This window comes from Eleutherodactylus coqui, chromosome 5 (genome assembly GCF_035609145.1).
Source record: "Eleutherodactylus coqui strain aEleCoq1 chromosome 5, aEleCoq1.hap1, whole genome shotgun sequence".
NCBI lineage: Eukaryota > Metazoa > Chordata > Amphibia > Anura > Eleutherodactylidae > Eleutherodactylus > Eleutherodactylus coqui.
In genome coordinates, this window is record NC_089841.1 from 183,473,231 (window position 1) to 183,496,151 (window position 22,921).

At 46.7% G+C, this 22,921-nt stretch overlaps 1 protein-coding gene across 3 annotated transcripts in view; it reads right to left on the reverse strand.

The window, feature by feature from the left end:
* Nucleotides 1-1,901: 1,901 nt before the first annotated feature.
* Nucleotides 1,902-22,921, reverse strand: part of HPS4 (HPS4 biogenesis of lysosomal organelles complex 3 subunit 2) — a 45,341-nt gene continuing 24,321 nt past the window's right edge. For all 3 annotated transcript variants that reach the window (XM_066603914.1, XM_066603912.1, XM_066603913.1), the window contains exons 9-14: nucleotides 17,647-17,674; nucleotides 15,884-15,980; nucleotides 8,944-9,826; nucleotides 4,287-4,416; nucleotides 3,998-4,106; nucleotides 1,902-2,856 (exon numbers count right to left, since the gene is read on the reverse strand). In XM_066603914.1, coding sequence (XP_066460011.1) covers nucleotides 2,685-2,856; nucleotides 3,998-4,106; nucleotides 4,287-4,416; nucleotides 8,944-9,826; nucleotides 15,884-15,980; nucleotides 17,647-17,674 — 1,419 coding nt within the window. In that variant the 3' untranslated portion in view covers nucleotides 1,902-2,684. The remainder of the gene's footprint in view (nucleotides 2,857-3,997; nucleotides 4,107-4,286; nucleotides 4,417-8,943; nucleotides 9,827-15,883; nucleotides 15,981-17,646; nucleotides 17,675-22,921) is intronic.

The following is a 22,921-nucleotide window of genomic DNA, read 5'->3' on the forward strand; positions in this document are numbered from 1 at the left end:
ATGGGAAGAGGCGCACGTGACATACGCATCCGATAGAGAATTTGATGAGGAACCCAAATCTAAATCCAATCCAAAAAGGTCACGAACCTCAGTAGTAGTGATCAATTTTTTCTTGATTCTATCAGATACACACAACACATTCACCGCTTCCCATTTGAGAATATCGACTTGGTTGCAAGATAGTGGCTTTCAAAATGGCCACCGTGTTGGACACCGCCCCTCCCAGATTTGCCCCCTTCTCTTTAGCAACATGCCACACACAAGAGGGCGTTCCCAAATACTGCCTTCCATGTACTCACAGGTCTCCGTACTTTTGCCCCTCCCTGTATAATGGAAATTAAACATTACATAGTGGCCATTCTAATCAATAAGCAGTCTGTAATGCAGGACGGGATTTGTATCTGGCCAAGAGCGAACATTAATAAAATATAATCTTCCATCACTGCACTTATTGTTACATGGTCATTAATGGAAGAGCCTCTCCCTTGTCTGCTCCAATCTAGGGACCTTTCACACATGCAGAGTATTTCCGCAGCTATATCTGCCGCTGTGGACCCCTACTGCCATTATCCCTATATATACCTGCGGATATCACGGTGAAATGCAGAAATATTCCACCCGTGTGAAAGGTCCCTTATGCGTCACGATTATCATGCGAATAATCGTCAGATCCAGTGATAATTATGAGATGTAGAGGTGTGCAGGAGCGAACAATCCGTGATAAATCATTAGATTATTGCCGACTGGATCCATCATGCGGAACCAAAATCATTGTTTGGCCGGGCTCACATGGATGCATGATGACTGTGTATTATGTGTGCGCTGTACGCCCGTGTGATAGGCGGTAACATGCAGGCAATTAGATTGCCTTACGCAGTTCTGATCACACTAGATGTCGGAATCGTGTACTAAGCGGGCGCAAAAAAGGCAGCAGGTTTAATTTTGCCAAACATATAAGTGAGATAGAGCCTATTGTTCTCTATTGTCGCGTATATACGTGCACTCATACACAATTACATTGGCACATGTGGGTGGCACATACACGCCATGTCTCTTCACGATTGTGCAGCATATATAAAACAAAATGAGAACCGGCGTACCGCACGACCGTGTGTGTGTGAGATATGCTGGCATGCACAATACAATTTCAGCGCCATACACAGCAGTTCGCTGGGTTCCCTCAGCTCCACGGCTCTAAAACACTGCGTGACCGACGCAGCATTTTACGCCTACGGCCATGTGGGCCCGGCCTTCGTCTGCCACAAATCCTTTCATGTAAAGCGGTATTGGAATGATTTGCTGAATAGAAAGCAGGGGCAGAGGGGATGACGAGGGGATGACTATGGCATGCCTATGATCCAATGAACGATCAAACTATCCAGGATAGACAATGGCCACTTCATTGCTGGCCACATGTTCGCTCCAAGTTATCGTGCCTTGTACAAGAGCCCTTAGGCTCGATGTCCTGGTCAGCAAACAATAGCTGTAAGGCGAGTTCTTGGCTATTGTTAACTCACTCTAATGCAGTGTCAGTCAATGACAAACATGGGGGTGCCAAGTGTTACTCCTCTGGCGTGAACTGAAACTGGTTTTAATGACATCTCCTTAATGAAACCATTTCACAAAGGAATCAACATTTGTACCACTTACAGCACAAATCAGTAAATTAACAATATACTAGTACCGCAGGTGGAACCCAAAGGCTAATCCCCGAGAACACTTTTTAAGGGACTATTTTACTTATTACAGCATGTAGTGCTATACGTTCGGGGGTCTCCAGTTCATTTTCCCCCAACCAGTTTTGGCAACAGCTGATCAAAGGCATCCAAGCAGCAGGAATCACCCAAGGCAGAAGGAGGAGACTACAAACAAGAAGGCTTTAAGAAATACAAACGCTGCAGTTTCATTGATGAAAGAATAGTTTATGTGCCGTACTAGTGCCTCAACGTGCCCATGTGTTCACACCCTCTAATCAGACAGCCTCAAAATAGACTCAGCTATAGACAGACATTGAAAAAGGCACACGTCTATCCTAATCGTTTTAGGCACTGTAGATCCAGAAAAAGGCAAAAACAAAACACCTGTATATAAAGGAATATAGAAACAAAAGGCTTTTAAAAATTCCTGTGTGTCCAAATAGTAACTACCCCTGGAAATTGGTAAGAGATTTCATGATGGGGAACAGCTTAATCCTCAGTCCATACAAAGAGGGTTTGGCATGTGGGTGGTGAAAACTTCCAACAAGTCTCAGTAGGTGAGTGATGGAGTCTAAGATCAGTGAGCTGCCCGTGGTATGGGGCAACTGTTCAGTGAGGACCGAGAAAGACTTTTGTCTCAGCTTTTCATGGTCAAGAAAGAAAAAAACCAGGCCCCGTGTTTCCGACTACCTATTGGAAACAGCCGAGTACTGCAGCCCAGCGCCGTGTCCAGAGCCCTTATTTACGTGAACAGCCCCCATTCACTGCAGCGCTGGGCTGTTTTATTAGCTAGCGACCGGGAGGCACATGGAGTCCCTGTATCACTCAGGGTCTTCTGGAGCCATAATAAACTAAACCCCAGGAGCGAGTGGGCACAGATACATGCAGGAGTCCGATAAAGAGTATGGCTCAAACTTTTCTGCTTCTCTTCAGTTTTAGCTGAAGATACAGATCTTTTGTGCCCATCCCATCGCTGTGATATCACCGTTACAGCAAGTTGAGCCCATGTTTCAGCAGCTTCTGCTTGGCTTTGGTATGTAGCATGAAGACAGGGTCCTGGGGGTCCGGGGCTCCAGAGTTCCTGAACAGAGGAGCTAGTTGCTGGAAGTAAGTTTCATGGACAGCACTCTGGCAACCATAGACGGAGGAGGAAGCACTCCTGTAATGGTCATGGAGAAGAGAATATCACTTCAATAGCAGAAAATAGAAGACAAGGCACAACTCTGGCAATCATTTGAGTCATAATACTTTTTAACCCCTTAAGGATCAGACGCTCTTTAGGGATTTTGCCCATGTGGTGGTTTTATGGCCCTTTTTTCTTTTTCAGCTACCAGAATTAGCTGTTTTTTTTCTGTGACATATAGGGCTTTTTTTTAATACATTATTTCAATGACTTTTTTCCCTCGTTTTTGGTTTTATTAGGGGTAAAAAAGCTTAAAAAAATAAAACAACAATTTTTAAAAAATTAATAGGTTTTTTTTTAGCGTAAAGAATTTTAAAAACAAAGTGGAGTGGGTACCTCATTTTGAACGGTTTGATATATAATTGTATGGTCTCGGATTACAGGGTGCATATGGCGATGGTTTTGGTTGGATTCGGTTCAACACACACACTTTTTATTTTTTTTAATCTTTTTCTGTAATTTCTTTTACTTTTTGTAACTTTTTTTTTTTTTTTACCATCTATGTCCCCCATGACGTTATCCAAGACCTCTGGGGGACATATTTTTATTTTATGCTTTCCCGCTGTAGCTGGGGCATCAATATGAGGCTTAATTACAGGGAAAAACCCCACCCTATAATGGCAGTAGTCACCAACACAGCTGATCTGGGTCTATTGGGATTCTACAGCTCTGCCATGCCAATGGGCACCCAGCAGTCACACGACCCCCAGGTGAAATAGCAGAATTAACACACTTGCTTTTTACCTTCACTACACAGTGCTCACTGAGCACTATGTAGCCTGGAAAGGAGAAAGTAGAAGCGGTTGAAAACCACTTCTGCCTTCACCTCCAGGTCCTCGGCTGTAATTAACAGCCAAGGACCCGACCTGCTCCTGCTACATTGCAGCAGCTTTAATACCACGTGTCGTTTTTTTTCTTTTCACCATCGGTCAGGATGAAAGCCCAGGGCCAAGCGCCATAAATGTACTGTGGTTGGTCCTTAAGGGGTTAAAGAAAACTGTACTGCATTTTGGTTATCTTAAGCTGTCCTTAGAGACATGCAGTTGTATTTGGAAAGCTTTAGACTATGCCTGGAAGGTCTACTATGAGCTTAATACTTCAAACTCAGTACCCTTACCTTACAGTCACCTCTTGTAATGATGCCCATGCACTAAAGTCTGAGTGGATTAGGTTGGCAGCTCGGAGGAACTGGCGGTCACTAGTGCTTGAGGCCGATGGGAGATTGGCTGTGAAGAAAACACAAAGATTTCTTATACCAAATATATAGTTAGAGTTACACTGGAGACAAAGAACTGATGTCAAGAACATAACACTGGCATCTCACTTATTCAAGTGGCTCCTGAATAGGATATATTTAAAAACTAGTGTAAGCCGCACACCCTGAATACAAAGCAGACCCCATGTACCTGTAAGAGTGTTCTGAATGGAGTCATAGTGGGTAAAGTTGTAGGTGCCCTTTGATAAATTGCTGGCCACCGGTAGAGTCTCCTTCAGATGAACTTCTAAGCCGTTGAGAGAAGCCAAGGTGCTGTCATACTAGAGGAGGAGACATAATGGGAATATTAGCAGGTTCAGAAGCTTCATGCTGGAGAACAGTTACTTGCCAACCGAATAGTATTGAATCCTACTTACCATGTAGAGCCAATTATTCAGTGACAGTTCTAAGGTATAACCACCCAGAGTCTTGGAATGTTCGATTAACCAATATGGCTACCCAAGGCCGGACTTTGTGTAGCGAGATTTATGCAATTAATTTTGCCACAATTCTATAGCAAAATCGGCAACAAAATCGCAGCAAAGATCTGCATGTTTTACATGTGGAATTGCCATGGATTTCACCCTGATCATTTGAAGGGGTGAAATGCAAAGTGGAAATCCACAGCATAAATTAACATGCTTCAGAAAATGAGATTGTCTTAACCCCTTAGTGACCAAGCCTGTTTGCGCCTTAATGACCAGGCCAAATTTTTGAAATCAGACATGCATCACTTTAACATAGTATAACTCCGTAAAGGTTTTGCATATCCAAGTGATTCTGACATTGTTGTTTCACCACATATTGTACTTCATTTAGGTGGTAAAAATAGACCGATAGAATTTGTGTATATTTAGTCAAAAGCATCAAAATAGGGAAAAATTTTGAAAAGAAAACGTCTTTTTCACATTTTCAACTGCAATATCTCAAATATCTGCAAACATAATATAGAATTCTTTGATAATATTTATATTTCCATCTGTTTACTTTATTCTGGACGCACATTGGAAAAAACTTAAAATTAATGCTATTTAGAGGAGAAAAAAATAACATTTCATATTTTTGCTAATATGCACTTTAAAGACAGGGCTTTTTTCTATTATGCACCTGAAAATGAGGATTTGCACCCCAAAATGGATATCCCAGTTTGTCCCATGTTCAGAAACACACCCATTGTGGCCCTAATATTATGTCCGTATGCACAACGGGGCCCAAATCTAAAAGGAGCAGACAGTGTTTTCCAGAACAGACATTTTGCTCAAAGGTGCTTTTGGCCCCATAGCATAATGTATGGCCCTTGAGCAGCTAAAACGATGGAGAACCCACACAAATAATCCCATGTTGAAAACTAGATTCCTTATTGCATTAATCTAGGGGGTGTACTTCATATTTCGACCCCACAGTTTTTGAATGAATCGAAGCAAAGCAGAAGGAAAATATTACGATCTTCGTTTTTTTGGCAATTGTGTCATTTTAAAAATAGGTTTTTTTTGTGCAGGTTTTTTTGTACAGCACACATATGAATGAAGACTTTCACCCCAAAATGGATACTCCCGTTTGTCCCGTGTTCAGAAATATTCCCATTGTGGCCCTAATCTTCTGTCTGGTTGCACAATGGGGCCGAAACCGAACACAGCATCAAACTTTAACTGTCTTACTTTTACGTCATCGCCATTATCCATTGGATAACGGCGATGACAGGACCCTAGACCGCTCACTGCAGCCCTCAGTCACTGCTCCAGGCTTTCGGCTACCTTTAGTAGCCAGGAGATTTTAAATTTCCCTCCCCAGCTTCTGTGCTTGCGTCCGCCATTTTGGTGACAGGCACATGCACCAAAGTTGGGGAAAGGTCCACCGATTTGGATCCCGCTGGGGAACATTACCGGAGTCCTCAGGTAAGTAATATCACTGCCCCTCACAGTTTAGCTTTTTCTTACTTTTACGTGATTGCTGTGATCCATTGGATAACGGCGATTACGTGACTAATAACCGCATACTGCGGCCCCCCTTGAGATCTCTTGGCTACATTTTGTAGCCAAGTGCGGGGAGATTTTAAATTACCCTGGCAATCTGTGGCTTTTGTGCATGAGTCTGCCATTTTGGCGACCGGCGCATGCGCAGAAGCCGAGGTAAGGTCTGCAGATAAATCAGGGGGCCCCAAGTACCTAATTTCATATCCCCTCACAGATTAAACAACCTTTTTCTTTTTTACATTTTATTAAACTTCTTTTAAACTTTTACATGATCGCTGTTATCCATTGGATAGCAGTGATCATGTGAGCGGGAACTGCATACAGCTGCTCCCGGTGACATCTCCCTGCTCTCAGCTACTCATACTAGCTGGAAGTAGGGAGTTTTTACATTTCTCGGGCCTCCCGGCTCTCTGCACGTAACGTAAGGACGTCTGGCGCGCGTGCGCAGATACCAGCGTCAGGTCCTGCAGGACCAGAACGGTAAGTGACAGCATGGAGCTGTCACGTCCACAGCCTGCAGGGCTTTAATCCCCAGAGGAAGCATATTTTTAAGTCCTCGGGTATTAAAGCCCAGCAGGCCAGGACGTAAAAAGGCAATGGGTGGTCACTAAGGGGTTAAAATCTCATACACTTCAGATTTGCATGTGTAAAATCTACAGTGAATGTGTGAACATACCCTTAAGGTTCTTTGTCTTACCTCCATGTGTTCAATATTGCAATTCTAAACACAAGCCACATAGGGCGTCAAAAAAATTCTGAGCGGTTCCTCATCTATACACACATTTATATATAGAAAAATCAAGCATCTAGAAGGAGCGGTCATTTAACTACAAAACTCGGCACACAGTTACATCTCAGGCAGATATACAAATCATTAGAGCTGTAGCGTAATTAGATGAGCAGTCTTGCCACCTGAGGCCAGAGGCAAAACTTGAAGCTCCTGGGCCCCAATGCAAAACCTGTAACACGGCCCCCAACTATAATGCTTTATTCATAGTACTGGGCTCTATATGGAGAAGAAGGGCCTGATAGGCCTCCTAAGGCTCCTGCGCCCAGGTGCAACCGCATCCGATGTAGTTACGCCACTGCCTGAGACCCTAGAAAAAGGTTCCACCCTTGGCCTATAAAAAGGTTCTCAGAGGCTACTTATATGTAGTGGACCTCTATTTCCGCTTGCGTGGAGCTTGTTGGCCACTAGACATGCCTGTACGACACGCTTGATGCAGTAAACTATTTGAGAGAAGGCTCATCATTGGAATGCAAGAGGCTGGAAGGTCGTACTGATGAATTTCCTGCCACCTGGGCCATTCTGAACACACTGTTAGGAGGTGTTTCCCGTGGATGCATAAGGGCACTCAAGGTGACCAGGCTCAGGACACCCTCAACAGACCACCGGTAGAGGGGATCATCTGACAAGCACGAGGAGCTCCAACTGTTTCACTGTCCATTATCCAGAGACAGGTGGCACCATTGAAACACCACCGTGTCTGTCAAGAGCATTACAGTCACCTCCATTTGCAGTGGCATCATTAATGACGAAACTGGACTGCTACAGAGTTGAAAAGGGTTGCCTTCGGCGACAAATCCAGGTTTGGTGTGAGCACTGGCAATGGCTGTGGAGCTCCTCAATACTGCCTTTGCTGTACAGCAGCACACACTGCCCCCTGCTGGTGTAATGGGGGGTGGGGGTGGGGACACATCGCATACAACAGGCAGTCATCCCTAGCAGTGGTACGAGGGACACTGACAGCTCAGTGATATGTTCAGGACATCCTGCAGCCACATATGTTCCTCTCATGGCAGCTTCCAAGAGGTAGCAGGATAATGCTCGGCCGCACACAGCAAAGGGTTCACAGGAATGTCTCCACAACATTGTCACACTGCTGTGGCTGCCCTGTCACCAGATTTATCACCAATAGAACATGTATGGGAACATCTGGGATGCCAACTTCCACAGCCTACAAGTTTGCATGATCTAGAGACTCAGTTACAGCAAAAGTAGACTTATATGTTGCAGGATACCATACTCCTGTATGCCTCCATGCCCGCCCATATCACATCTTGCATCCAAACTAAAGGTGGAACAACAGGGTACTAGGGCCTCCATGCCCACCCGTATCACATCTTACATCTAAGTTAGAGGCAGTACAACAGGATACTAGAGCCTCCATGCCCATCCAGATCACATCTTGGGCTGCCTCTAGCTTTGATACAACAGGGTACTAGAGGCTCCATGCCCGCCTGTATCACATTTTGTTTCTAAGCTAGAGGTGGTACAACAGGGTACTAGAGCCTCCATGCCCGCCTGTATCACATCTTGTTTCTAAGCTAGAGGCGTTACAACAGGGTACTAGAGCCTCCATGTCTGCCCATATCACATCTTGCATCCAAGCTAAAGACGACACAACAGGGTACTAGAGCCTCCATGCCCGCTCGTATCACATCCTACATCCAAGCTAGAGGCGGTACAACAGGGTACTAGAGCCTCCATGCCCTCCGTATCACATCTTGTATACAAGCTAGAGTCGGTACAACAGGGTACTAGAACCTCCCTACAAGGGGCCAGTTTTCTGCAATAAATTAACCTTTTTCTCTGATATTGTAATCACTTACCTAAACTTTCTATGTGTGATTGTAATGTTGGTATAATTCCATTCCGACAACTCCTTCTAGGTGCTTGATTTTTTTGACCATTTTGATGCTGTAAGATTTTGTTTTCACCTCACATCTATCCCATGATGCATCAATACAGCTATAGCATTTATTTCCGCACCGAGGGGAAGGGGATATCTACATAATGGATAAATGTCACTGGAGTGGCCCTTTAATACTCACCACATCTTGAATAGTCTCCTTCATGTATTTTACATTACTTTCTGCCATGAGGGACAACAGTAAGCCTTTCACATTATGGACATATAACACCATCGGCACCAGTTTCGAGCTGAGGCTTGGTGGACTAGAGGTCAACGTCCAGTCTGTGAGGGTAGAGGATTTAGTGGACTCGCTGACTTCTGTGTTGGTACTCTCGTATGACTGGTTAATCGTTTTAGAGGTTTCAGCATCTTTTACATCGACTTTGGTATCTTGCTCTTCAGTGTCCAACACCTCCAGTCTGGCCTCAACAGTCCTAATTACATGGTGGTCTCTGGAGTTTCCCTCCATGGTTGGTGAATCAACTCTAGAGATGACAGTGACCTGGCCATCCTCCAGAGAGGTGGAGGATACAGATTCTATGGGAGTGCTGGTCTCCAACTCATTTTTATAATTGCAAGTAACACTCATTGTAGAAAAGTGTTCACTTTCAATGTCAAGGTCTTGTTGTGACAGAAGTTGCCCTTTTTGGTCTTCAGAAGTCACTAGAGATGAGTTCTTAGAACGGTTGTCTAGGAACACATCTTTTGAGCCGATGCTCTCTTTGCTATTTAGCTTGGGATCTTCCCAGGCTGTGTTAAGCGTATTTATAGGTTTAAGCAGAGATGAGCTTTGCATTGGAATATGTTCCATGGTTTCCAGGAACACCGAGTCGGAAGCAATACTGTCACTTTTAGGTCTGACATCTTCTGCCAAATGATCCACCTTTGGTAACAAAGAGGGTATCACGGTTCCTTTCTCTTGATCAAAAGGCTCTCCATCAGAGACGTGAGGCTGGTTAACCTGGGCTTCCTCGCTGAGGCTATGGGAAATACTTGAACTTCTCCTGGAGGAACTTGGTATTCTAGATATAGAAATGAATAACTGCATTTAGAGAACATGATAATATCTAAACTGATTTGAAAACAGTGTAATGTTGCTTATATAGGCTTACTAATAATTATTAGGAAATTCTAGTAGCAGTGTTTCTGGGGGCACAATGCTACATGCACATCACACACACAGCACTGCTACATGCACATCACACACACAGCACTGCACATACATTGTTCATCCCATAAAGAGGGATCAGAAGCAGCACAGCACTGGAGATGAAGGACCTGTGATGACGTCACCATCATGCCCCACACCTGATCACATGACGGTGACGTCATCAAAGGACCTGCATCCTTGTGCAGATTACGGGCGGACTACAAACCCCCTGCGGCCTCAGTTGCTATGGAATACTAAGGAACACCTAGCCAGACAGCAGGTGTGTGCGTACAGGACCTGTGATGATGTCACAGTCATGGGATCAGGGGCGGAGCATGTAACTCCCTCACTGGGGATGAAGGACCTTTAAAGACCTCACCGTCATATGATCAGCGGCGGAGCATGCAAGTCACTCACAAACCCACTTACTCACTCATGCACGCATGAACGACAGGTTGTCATTAGTAGTTTGATAATGGACATATATTAGGGTGCCTCAACAATATCTATGAAAGTTTCGGGCAATGACCCAAGATTTTTCATAACTCCTAAAAAAGAGGATTTTTTACTCACCGTAAAATCTTTCTCGTCTCGTCATTGGGGGACACAGCAAAGACCGTGGGATATAGCTTCTGCCACTAGGAGGCGACACTAAGCACAAAAAAGTTAGCTCCGCCCTCTGGCTATATCCCTCCTGCCGACAGCAGGCTAATCAGTTTGTCATGCCAGCAGTTGGAATAGCCATGCAGGAACAGAGAGACAACAATAGTTAGTCATATGACACGTTAACAAAAAATTTCACTGTAATGAAAAACACGCAGCACCATGTGCGACTTACAGAATCCAGAGTCCGACCAGGACCACCACTGTGTCATATAAAGAAAGAGGGGTGGGTGCTGTGTCCCCCAATGACGAGACGAGAAAGAGAGATTTTACGGTGAGTAAAAAATCCTCTTTTCTCGCTCGTGTCATTGGGGTACACAGCAAAGACCGTGGGACGTCCCACAGCCGTCCCCAAGGGTGGGTACAAATAAATCATAAGCGCATGCGGTCAGTAAAACCTTTCGACCCAGCGAAGCGTCGGATGACGCGAACGTATGTATTTGATAAAATTTAGAAAAAAGACAGCACCGGTCGCAACACCACCTTATCCTGGTGAAAAAAACGTAAAGGGTGGTTTTGCCGACAGCGCCACAATCTCCGAAACCCTACGAAGGGAGGTAACCGCCACCAGGAAAGCGACCTTCCAGGACAGCAAGCGCCACAGTACTTCCGCTAATGGTTCCCCTGAGAGAGTAGATCCTTTCGTAGGGGTAATCGCCAGGGCGCGTCTGCTAACATGTCCATGAGCTCAGAGTTCCGCGTTCTTCGCGGCCAATCTGGGCTATGAGAATCATTGGTAGCCCTTCCTTCCTGATCCTCCAGAGCATCCGAGGAAAGAAAGGAATTGGTGCACCCCCAGCCCGTCATGCTGGCGACTGTAGCCAGCACCTACCACTGCAGGGGCAGGAACGACCTGCCCTGCTGGATGCGTGGCGAGTCCAACCACCACTGGAGTGACAGCTGAACTCCTGGTGGAAACCTTATCTTCCCCTCGAGGGATCGCGCTAACCTGTCCCACCTTGAGAGTATCGCCCACTGCAAGGGGCGGGAGTGGAACAGAGCAGAAGGAATTGCCTCGAAAGACGATACCATCAGCTTCTTTAGGTCCAGAACCGGACGGACGGAGCCGTCCTTTTTTGGAGTTCTGAACCGAAAGAAGCGGTCATGCGGTTGTGAGTGGAACTCCATCGCATAGCCCCTGGACACGACCTCCTGTACCCAGGTGTCTGTGACCTGAGACGACCAGGCCTGGCTGAATTGGAGAAGCCATCCCCCCCACCTTGTCCGAAACAGGTGGGGGCAGTCCCTCATGCGGGGGGCTTGCCTTCGGTACCCTTTGTGGGCAGGGGCCCCCGCCAAGAGGAGCTTGGTTTAAAGGAAGGAACCTTCCTTTGTTCCCGCTCCTGTGGACCCTCTCTCTCCACCCTATGAGGACTCATCCGGCGATAGGAACGAAAACATCTGTGCTGCGGAGATGACCGCTTTGGACGGTTCTGTGGCAAAAGTGAGCTCTTTCCACCTGTAGCCTCTGAGATGAGCTCGTCTAGCTTGGCGCCGAAAAGACGAGATCCTACAAAGGGCATACTGATTAACGACCACTTGGAGGAAGCATCCGCAGCCCACGATTTTAACCATAGGGTCCGGCGAGTCGCCACCGATGCCGCGGAGGCTCGGGCCGCCAGCCTGGCTGTATCCATAGAGGCCTCACAGAGAAACATGCCTGCTTGTTCAATCTGGCGTGTAATGCCCACCAGATCCTCGGTTGACACCCCTTCGAGGATTCCTTCCCGTAACCGCTTTGCCCAGTCAGTAACAGCCTTACTGACCCAGGACGAGGCAAACACAGGCCTAAAAGCTGACCCTGCCGCCTCAAAAACGGTCTTTGCCAAGGCCTCGACTCCTCGATCCTTGGGATCGCTGAGGGAAGAGGACTCTGCCGTGGGTAGCAGGGTATGCTTAGCCAGGCGCGAAATGGGTGGATCCACTAGCGGTGGGACTGACCACTTCTCCACTAAGTCCTGTGGGAAGGGGTATTTCCCGTCCAAGTAACCCATCTTGGAAAGACGCTTATTCGGTGCCTTCCACTCCTTAGATAGGACCTTGTCAAAGTCCTCATGAGGAGGAAAGGTTTTTGGAGAGCGTCTAGGCTGCCTGAAAGAAAACGATATCCCAGATGCCTGTGGTTCCTGTTCAGTGAGCTGAAAAGTGTCATGCACCGCAACCACTAAGCTCTCCACCATTGCCGAAAATTTTGGGACCTGATCCTCCTCCACGACAGAGCCTGAGGAGGATTCAGACCATTCCTCGTCCGAACCATCTTCTGCCAACAGGCGCCGTGACCTAGTACCAGAAGAGCGCAAAAGTGACGAGGAGGATGGTGACCGGGAGGGCCGCCGGGAGTCCGAAGGCCTGACCCGTTTTCGTCTACGGCCGCGCTCCTCACGCGGACTGGAGGCGTTCTGCGCTAATCTTTCCAAAATTGCGCCAGATGCCCGAGAGAGGTCAGATACCGCCAGTGACAAGGAGCGGGCCCACTCCGGCTCGGTCACAGCTGGGGGCTGAATGGGGGGATGGGTGCCCTGCACAGCCGCCTGTTTCGCAGGGGGACAATCTCTACAAAAGGGCTCAGCCTGTCCGCATGCGAACTTTAGGTTACAGCGCGAGCACGCAAAGTGCGTTACACTTGCTGTCCCTGGTCCAGCCTCCAGGGCTCTGGGGTCGGACATGGTGCTGGAATTTCACCAGGCAAAGAAAACTGCGAGCTATCCTCTGCTATGCCAACCGCCGGCAGGAGGGATACGCAGCGAAAGAGGGAGCTAGCCGCCAGGCAGAGCTTACCCAGGTCCTTGCCGAGGTCCGAAGAGGTCCGGGGAGCCGCTGGGTCGGGAGACTGCAGGTGCTGAAGGGCTTTCTTTCCTGGAGCTTGGTCTGTACAGCGTATAAGCTGAGCAGAAAAGGGCAGCAAGGAGTGGAGCAGCAGGGCGGTTTTTAGGTCCTGGCGCGCTGTCCCCAATAGGCTGCTTCTCTGATGTCATCCCCCTTCACCTGTGCTAAGGGAGGAAGGGGGAGGGGCAGGGCGGCGTGAAAGCTGTTGCCCTGAAGTACCATGCCCACGAGGCCACGCCCCCCCCCCCCCCCCCCCCCTGTGCCTGGAACCAGCACCCTGAATATCAGGTGAGCCCATACCTCCACGGTGAACTCACCTGCCCACCCCCACCCCGCCTGCAAGCTCAAGGGGAGCCGAATGCAGGAATGCCCCAGCAAATAATGCCCTCCGCTGCCGCAGCCATGCATAGTGTATACTACTTCCGACGAAAAGGAGTCTGTCCGCCTGCGCCAATCCCTGCGCCTCGCTGCAGCCCACAAGGTACGCGTGCAAAAAGCGACATACTGGGAGAGCCAGGAAGGGGGGAGGGAGAGGGGGGGGGGGGGGGATGTCGCAAGCGCATACTTACCTCCTGCGTGCTTACTGGAAGAAAAAGCGGCTCCCCAGTTCCAGCAGCCTACCCCTATAACATCGCCTGCCCATGGGAAGGGGATGCGGACCTCTGCACCAAACATGGGGGGCTCTCGCTGGCGGGCCACATGCAGATATATATGATCCGGATGTGCCACCTTTTCTTCTGAGGCGGGCCGGGCAAGAAGCAACCTGGACAAACCCGAGGTTGTTCGCCCTCCTCTCCGTTCGGGTTTGATGGGGAGCGTCCTGCCTCTCTGTCTAACCCTGGCCCTTAAAGCAGCCCTAACGGGCACGACCGTCCTCCTACGAGACACCAAGCTAAAAACTGATTAGCCTGCTGTCGGCAGGAGGGATATAGCCAGAGGGCGGAGCTAACTTTTTTGTGCTTAGTGTTGCCTCCTAGTGGCAGAAGCTATATCCCACGGTCTTTGCTGTGTACCCCAATGACACGAGCGAGAAACATAAATGTCCTCATGCATAACAACCATCCAGTCAGTGCTAGCTACAGAAACGCCATCATACAACTTCTTTCATTGTAGAAGAGGTTCCGGAAAAATATACTAAAATAGGAGTCACTTTTGTAGGAATCTGACTTTTTCTTGGTAGTGTTTTTTTGCATGAGGCTTAAAGTGCCTGCTAGAAGAAATCTACTGACTGCCGGCTCATTGGTCTTAGGGCTCATTCACACAGGCATATTGTCACCACATATTACGTAGTGTATTTCCCGCCTGTAACACGCGATGAATGGAGGCAATGAAAGTCCATGACCTGCGCGAGGGCAAAGTTTAGTATGGTGGATTTAAAAAAAAAAAAAAGTCACATTGTGCATGTCCGTGACGTCATAATCCCGGACATGTGCAGTGCCTATCGCAGCCCTTGCGCAATCACTGCCGACTCTTCCACTGGCAAAAAGTGGGGCTGCGATGAATACAACGCTGCGAGATTTGGCCGTGTAAACGAGCCCTAGTAACAGTTTCAACCATTCACGTATTTAAATCTTTGTGAAGCAGAGCTTGTATGTTCAGTAGCTTTGTATGACTACAGGAACAATTCTATCATGTCAGTAAATGTGCATGGAAGATTCTATTTCTCTTTCAATATTCTATTTCTCCATAACGTCCTCTATGTGAAGTCCTCCCAGCTTAGTCCTCAATCGCACATTGCAGTTTTTGAGCAGGTTTTATCGTTTGTTAGTAGTGATGAGCGAGTATACTCGCTAAGGCACATTACTCGAGCGAGTAGTGCCTTAGCCGAGCATCTCCCCGCTCGTCTCTAAAGATTCGGGGGCCTGTGCGGGTGACAGGTGAGTTGTGGGGGGAAAGAGGGAGAGAGAGATCTCCCCTCCGTTCCTCCCCGCTCTCCCCCGCTCGAGCGAGTAGTGCCTTAGCCGAGCATCTCCCCGCTCGTCTCTAAAGATTCGGGGGCCGGCGGCGGGCGGGGGAGAGCGGGGAGGAACGGAGGGGAGATCTCTCTCTCCCTCTTTCCCCCCCACAACTCACCTGTCACCCGCACAGGCCCCCGAATCTTTAGAGACGAGCGGGGAGATGCTCGGCTAAGGCACTACTCGCTCGAGTAATGTGCCTTAGCGAGTATACTCACTCATCTCTATTTGTTAGTATGGACAACACAGACCTTGTCCTTAAGATCACGTGATAGAACGCTTACAACTGGTTTGCATCCCACTGTAAAACTATTCAAACTAAACAACCTGGGGTAGAGATTAGTTTGGGGTCTTAGAAAAGTCCAATGCTGAAAGACAAAGAGATGGAGAAGACTAAGCGGTTATAGAAAAGATGAAGATGGAATAGATCGATGAGCAGGAAGCTGAACCGATTTTCCCGTTCCACCAGTCTACATTTTCCCTACCTGGTCATCCACTGAACTGGGTATTGGCGAAGGGCAGTGGCTTCTTTTTCCATGACAAATACTGGAATCATACAGACATTCTGAGGTAACAGGGCATCTAGAACAAGAACACAAAGACCGTAATTATAGGACAAGTCAGCCATAATTGGGTAGAAGTTCATAAACTTCAACTCAATAAAAAGAATTTCAAAGAATCGTGATTAGTGTATTTTGTCTTTTGCTTGCTTTTTTTTTTTAGTAGCTTAACTTTGTTTTTCCCCTGTGTTACATTAGGAAAGTTGACTTTTTTTACATTTTTTAAAAATTATAATAAAGTGTCATTATGTATAATATTATTATTGGAGCATATACAATGCATTGGTGTCTGTTAGCCCATACCTATGGTATAGAGCAGGCATTATTTCTAGCCCCAGGCTGTTCATTTAAACCATCAGACCCAGTAACCTCAAAGCTGCAGCCTGATGGGCAAGGTGACAAAGGAAGCCCCTTGCATTGGTTGGCACCATGATCAGCGTTGGAAAAGTTAAAAAGGTTGTCCTGTTATTAGAAAACATTTCCTCAAAAGCACCCACCGTGCTAAAACAACAAAAGTCGTAGTACGTTACCTGTCCTCTGCCACCACGATCCAGAATTGCAGCCCCTCCATGGTTCCGGTGTTTATTTGGGCAGATGTCATCACTGGGAGTCACTTGACCGCTGCAGCCAATCAGAGACTACATAGTCAACCTTCCAAATTCCTGGCATTATTGCGCCCAGTAGGTGAGCACGGATACCAGAAGGAAGGATGGTGATACTACAGCGGTCAGGTGACTTCCAGTGACATCATCTTCCACAACAAACACAGGACCACAGTGGGGCTGCAATGCTGGATTGTGGCGGCAGAGGAATGATAAGCACTGCGTCCTTTGTTATTTAGCACAGTGGGTGCTATAGGGTGAATGGTGTCTGCTATCTGGACAAATGGGTTAGATCATGGTGATTACAGGCTGGTTATTTCTAGATAAGTACAGAGGCTGGCATTGGCATTAAAACAAAAAGGGAGAGGAGGAGCACTGGAGTGCTGGGAGAGGAGGTACAGGAAGACAGTTATTCAAGTCCTTGCGGAAAGTGGCACAGTCTGTTAGGACATAACCATTTTCTGCCACAGCCTAAACTGTTTAAGTAACGTGTTGCAAGTCATTTCTTGAAACAAGCAAAAAAACTTCATTGCCCAAGATATGCAACTAAGAACTTGGTTGTATTGATGATCCGTAGTATAGTAATGCACAGTACTGGCACAGCACCAACACCCACCGCAAACTCTAATACAAGGTGGGGACAATGCGTATTACTGTAAGGACCCATGTACATGAAAGGATTAATAAACTAAGGCTACATTTACATCAGCGTTTTCCCTTTAAGTCATAATTCTGACTTTCTGTTCCGTTTTCTGAGCAGAGAAACGGTATTAAAACGGAGATAAACCGATCCATTTTCCCATTGATTTCAATGGGTTTTCAAATAAAAGGAACAGGAGCAAAACTGAAAGCTTTCATTTCACTTTCCTTTTTTTTCTTTGAAAACCCATTGAAATCAAGAATGAGTTCAAGCTGCCTGAAATAAGCAGATTTGGTCTTTTTCTGTTGGCCACCTTCTAAGTTTCTATGTTTTTTTTTTTTCAAATTCTATAAGAATCAGACATGGAAAAAAAATGTTTTGGCACGCTCATCAGATGCCGGGTTATGGAGGATTGTATCTAGAGAAGAACGTGACAGCAGGCTTACCTTGTTCTTGGACAGTGCTCGCGGGGGACTGAAAAAATAACAGACCAGTAAAGGCAATTAATTCCATAGTAAATAGTATAAACAGCATATAAGTGGTTAACAGCAATCATGCTGCAAACTTTGACTGATACACAATAACTACTTCAGCTATTTGCTTGCAATCTGTGTCATCACTCAGGTTTTCCCAACTCTTAAATGTGCAAAATGGTCTAAATATTCAGTAGTAAATTTGCAACTCTAGTGATAATGTAAAATGTGACAGATTAGCAAAGTTAGATGACAACCTCTGAGGGGACTATACTGGAAACACCTAGACTGATGATACAACACCAGTGCACTAGCAACGCCAGGATGGTAGCTGGAAATGCTATCTTTTCTCCTTAGGTAGAGAACCTGGAAGGTGAGTGAGTGAGTGAGGAGACCTATAAGGCCCTGCATGCTCCTCTGGGTAATATGCAAAAAAGGGAGATGGAACAATACCTCTGCAGCGCCACCTACTGGAAATCAGCATTCCTGCAAGTCAATGTTAGACTCTTTATACAAGCCTTGTAACAATGACTGGGAATTGAAAGCCAAGCCAGAATCTATACACAGACATGAGCCTGTATTGAATTCAGTAACTCAGATGGAGTCTGGTACAAACTCTTACGGCTGGAGTTTTTTTTTTCTTTCTTAAAAACACAGAAAGTTACACCAAGCCTCATAAAGTGTGTGCTATATCTAGAAGGATTTAATAAAAGGCTACCACATAAAAGATTCTACCCTGCTGAGAAATCACCGTATTAATATTGTAATATTATTGCTCAGCTTATTTGGAAAGACTATTAATGCGCGTCACAGGAGGATGGGAGCCACAGTCATCATGTACAGAGAAAACGGAAGAAGAATGTGATTATTAATAATGTGATAAAACTATGACATGTTCAAAAGTTAGGCTAGAAATAACTGGAGAGTTTCCAGGACGCATTATTATTAATAAAAAATGTTTTTTATCCAAACTGCCGTATATTCACAGAAAAGAAGCCTATATACAGGACTTTTGGTACAAGTATTATATGTTGCAGTAATATTGGGAATACAAATATTCACTGCAGACGTCAACCATCTGGGTGTCACTAGCTATGTGTGGCCTGTTGTGCTCCATTTTTTTTTACCTACTATGGCCTCTTTTGAAGTCCCTCTGATGACTCCACTAATATTTATAGAGGAGACATGCATTGGAATTCGTGTTGCTTATGTTATGGTGTAACAGGGGCTGTGTAGGCAACAACCATCATGGAGAGTAAGGACGCCCTTATCAGGGCAAGCGTCCCACAGATGGCTAGGGGTGAATAGTGGACAGATTAGGGATATATTTTCTACCACGACTCCCTAGATTTGTGCCATTTTTCCCCTCAATCTTTCCGCTATCTCCCTCCATACAGTGCGGGTGTCAGCTGTTTATTACAGCTGACAACCGCGGGCAACAGCTGCGATCGGCGATAGCGGCTATTAACCTTTTAAATGCCGCTGTCAATTCCGACAGCGGCATTTAAGTCCCCCGAATGATGTTCGGGGGTCCCGTAGCCCCCCCCCCCCCCCCCGCGGTGTGATCGGGGGAGCCGTGCAGGTGTCATGGCAGCTGGGGGCCTTCTAAAAGGCCTCAGGGCTGCCTCAGCAGACTGCCTATCAAGCCATCCCCGTGGGGTGGCTTGATAGACTGCCTGTCAAAAAGCAGTATGACGTAATGCTATAGCAAAAATACAAGTACTACAGCAAAAAAAAACAAAAAAAAAAACTACTATACAAGTTTGGTATCGTAGTAATTGTACTGACCCATAGAATAAAGATATCAGGTCATTTTTGTTGCAGTTTGTGTACCGTAGAAACCGGACGCACCGAAAGATGGTGGAATGTTTTTGGTTTTTTTCCATTTCTCTCCACTTAGAATTTTTTAAAAGTTTTTCAGTACATTATATGGTATAATAAATAGCACCGTTGAAAACTACAACTCATCCCGCAAAAAACAAGCCCTCATACAGAGATGTCCATGTATAAACAAAGGAGTTACGATTTTTTAAAAGGGAGGAGGAAAAAACGAAAATGGGAAAAAAGCAAAAAAGCTCTGTCACTAAGGGGTTAAAATGTACGGATCACTGAGGCCGAGTTATAAAGGAAGCGTTCCCCATTCCTAGGCTGGAACATCAACGGAGTCCCAAAGGTCATGTTGGACCAATAGAATTAATTACTCCAAACTAAAAGAAGGTCAGATACAAACACATTCCCGCTAATCAGTGGTGTGCAGACAGAACAATGGCTCTCAGAAGGTGGCAGACAAACCACCCTCATCCCTGCTGCAATAATCTGTTCATCACATGTGTGGAAATGACCATAGGTCATGAACAGACAAGCACAGCAATCCTATTAGCTGCCTGAGCAACTTCAAAGGCTTGGAAGATCCAGCCGGAAAATATTTAGATTAAGCCCTTTACACAACTCCACTCTGTGAAGGTCTTCATGCCGCTTTATAAAGAAGAGTGCATCCAAGATAGTGTTTATAATGAAGGATCAATGTGTTCAAAACAAGTGACAACATTGTGTTCTTCTCAGGACATCAGTGGGTGGGTTTCATGGTGACATACTGTTACAATTCACAGGTAACATTCAACTTTCCCAGCAGGGCTCTAATATATCAGTGGGAGTGAAAGAAAAATGGCTCAAGGTGCAACGACTCCCCAAAAAATGGGGTTGATGATAAGATATGAAGATTTTATTAGAGGAGTAAAACCAGCAGAACAAACGGGTTTCGGGGAAAAATCCTCTTCTTCAGTAATTGCTGGGGCAAAACATGCTGGATGGCTACGGTGAATATTTAGGTTGCCATGCCAGCAATGCCAATAGGGAAAATATAGGGAGGGGACCAGGCTGCAGGTGCGGCTCCTGGTGTCTGAAGTGTCTCTACAGGCGGCGGGGGCGCGGCTCGTGGTGTCTGAAGTGTCTCTACAGGCGCGGCTCGTGGTGTCTGAAGTGTCTCTACAGGCTGCGGGCGCGGCTCGTGGTGTCCGAAGGGTCTCTACAGGCTGCGGGCGCGGCTCGTGGTGTCCGAAGGGTCTCTACAGGCTGCGGGCGCGGCTCGTGGTGTCCGAAGGGTCTCTACAGGCTGCGGGCGCGGCTCGTGGTGTCCGAAGGGTCTCTACAGGCTGCGGGCGCGGCTCGTGGTGTCCGAAGGGTCTCTACAGGCTGCGGGCGCGGCTCGTGGTGTCCGAAGGGTCTCTACAGGCTGCGGGCGCGGCTCGTGGTGTCCGAAGGGTCTCTACAGGCTGCGGGCGCGGCTCGTGGTGTCCGAAGGGTCTCTACAGGCTGCGGGCGCGGCTCGTGGTGTCCGAAGGGTCTCTACAGGCTGCGGGCGCGGCTCGTGGTGTCCGAAGGGTCTCTACAGGCTGCGGGCGCGGCTCGTGGTGTCCGAAGGGTCTCTACAGGCTGCGGGCGCGGCTCGTGGTGTCCGAAGGGTCTCTACAGGCTGCGGGCGCGGCTCGTGGTGTCCGAAGGGTCTCTACAGGCTGCGGGCGCGGCTCGTGGTGTCCGAAGGGTCTCTACAGGCTGCGGGCGCGGCTCGTGGTGTCCGAAGGGTCTCTACAGGCTGCGGGCGCGGCTCGTGGTGTCCGAAGGGTCTCTACAGGCTGCGGGCGCGGCTCGTGGTGTCCGAAGGGTCTCTACAGGCTGCGGGCTCTTGGTGTCTGAAATGCATCTACACTATAGACAGCAGGAGCCGCACCTGCAGCCTGTTCAGCCATTATTGAAGAGGTTTTTCCTCGAAACACGTTTGTTCTGCTGGTTTAACTCCCTATATAATAAAATCTTCATATCTTACCAACACCACCATTTTTTGGAGTTGTGCCTTGAGCCATTTTTTTAATAAAACTGCAATGCACAAGCTAGGTGGTTAGGTTTAAGGGGTTGTTTCCCAAAACCGTTATTCTGCAGGCACACATAAAATGTCGTAGAAGAGTCATTTATCATCAGTAAAGTAACTTGTAAATCACTAGTTTTCATACCTGCTCACCCCATCATTTTTTTTGCTCCCTAACCTACTTTGGGAGAGCAGAAATGTGATACCACACCACATGACCCTCTATAGCTCCCTGCAATCCTGTACTTGTGATCCCATCTGTGGCGTAAGCTATATAATACAGCCAGTACTTGCAAATATAGTGCAGGCACACTGCTAAACAGCTCAGTGGCTGCCACTAACTGCACACCAGCCGCAATGTATTATCATACTGCATGCTGGGAAGGGGTTTAATAATAAATTGTATGTATATTAGAGTATATAGGAGTCAGGAGAGTATCAGGAGAGGGTGTTGTACAATACACAATACTGTGTACAAGTTTTAGGCAGGTGTGAAAAAAGTACTGCAAAGTAAGAATGCTTTCAAAACTAGAAGTGTTAATAGTTGGTTTCTTGCACCAAACAAAATATCAAAAGTGAACGAATAAAAAGAGAAATCTAAATCAAACCAGTCAGCCGACATCCACAGAAGATTGGTGCTCCAAGAGGTTGGACAAAAACTGCCTGCCGAGTTCCTTAAACTGTGTGCAAATGTACTTAGAGCAATTGATGCTGTTTTAAAGGCAAAGGGCAGATTTCAGTTTGCATTATGCTAACTGAAAGGAAAAAAAAAACAAACTGAAAACACTTCTTTTCCTGAAAGCATTCTTTTAAGGTATTTTTACATGGGGCAATTATCGAATTCTCACTAGAAACGGTGAAGTCGAGCAATAAACTGTCCCCATATGTGCGGCCTGATGACTGGGCACTGAGCGAGAAATCACTCAACTATCAAAGTCGCTTGGTTTTTAGCAGAACTAAAGGCCAAGCCACGGTTGGGTCATGTAACTAGCAGCAGTTCAATGTTTGAGCGACTCCTGCTCACTGTGAACGGAGGCGGCTGGCCAAAAAGATCCCCGCCGCTCGGTCTCCATTCCCTTGAACAACTATTGCTTCTGTGTAAAGCACCGGAGCGATAGTCAGTAACCCAACACCGGCCCACGGGCTGCTGTCCATGTAAAAGCATCCTAACCTTGGAGTATTTTTGCCGCAGTGTATATCTATCTATATAGACAGAGATACATAATTATCTAAACATATAATGAAAATACAATGTGAATGACCTCCAGGGAGATCTTATATGATGTCATGGGGGACATAGGTGTTATAAAAATAAAAAAGTTACAAAAAATTACAGAATAAAAATTAGAAAAAATACATATATATTATATCCATACACACACCCAG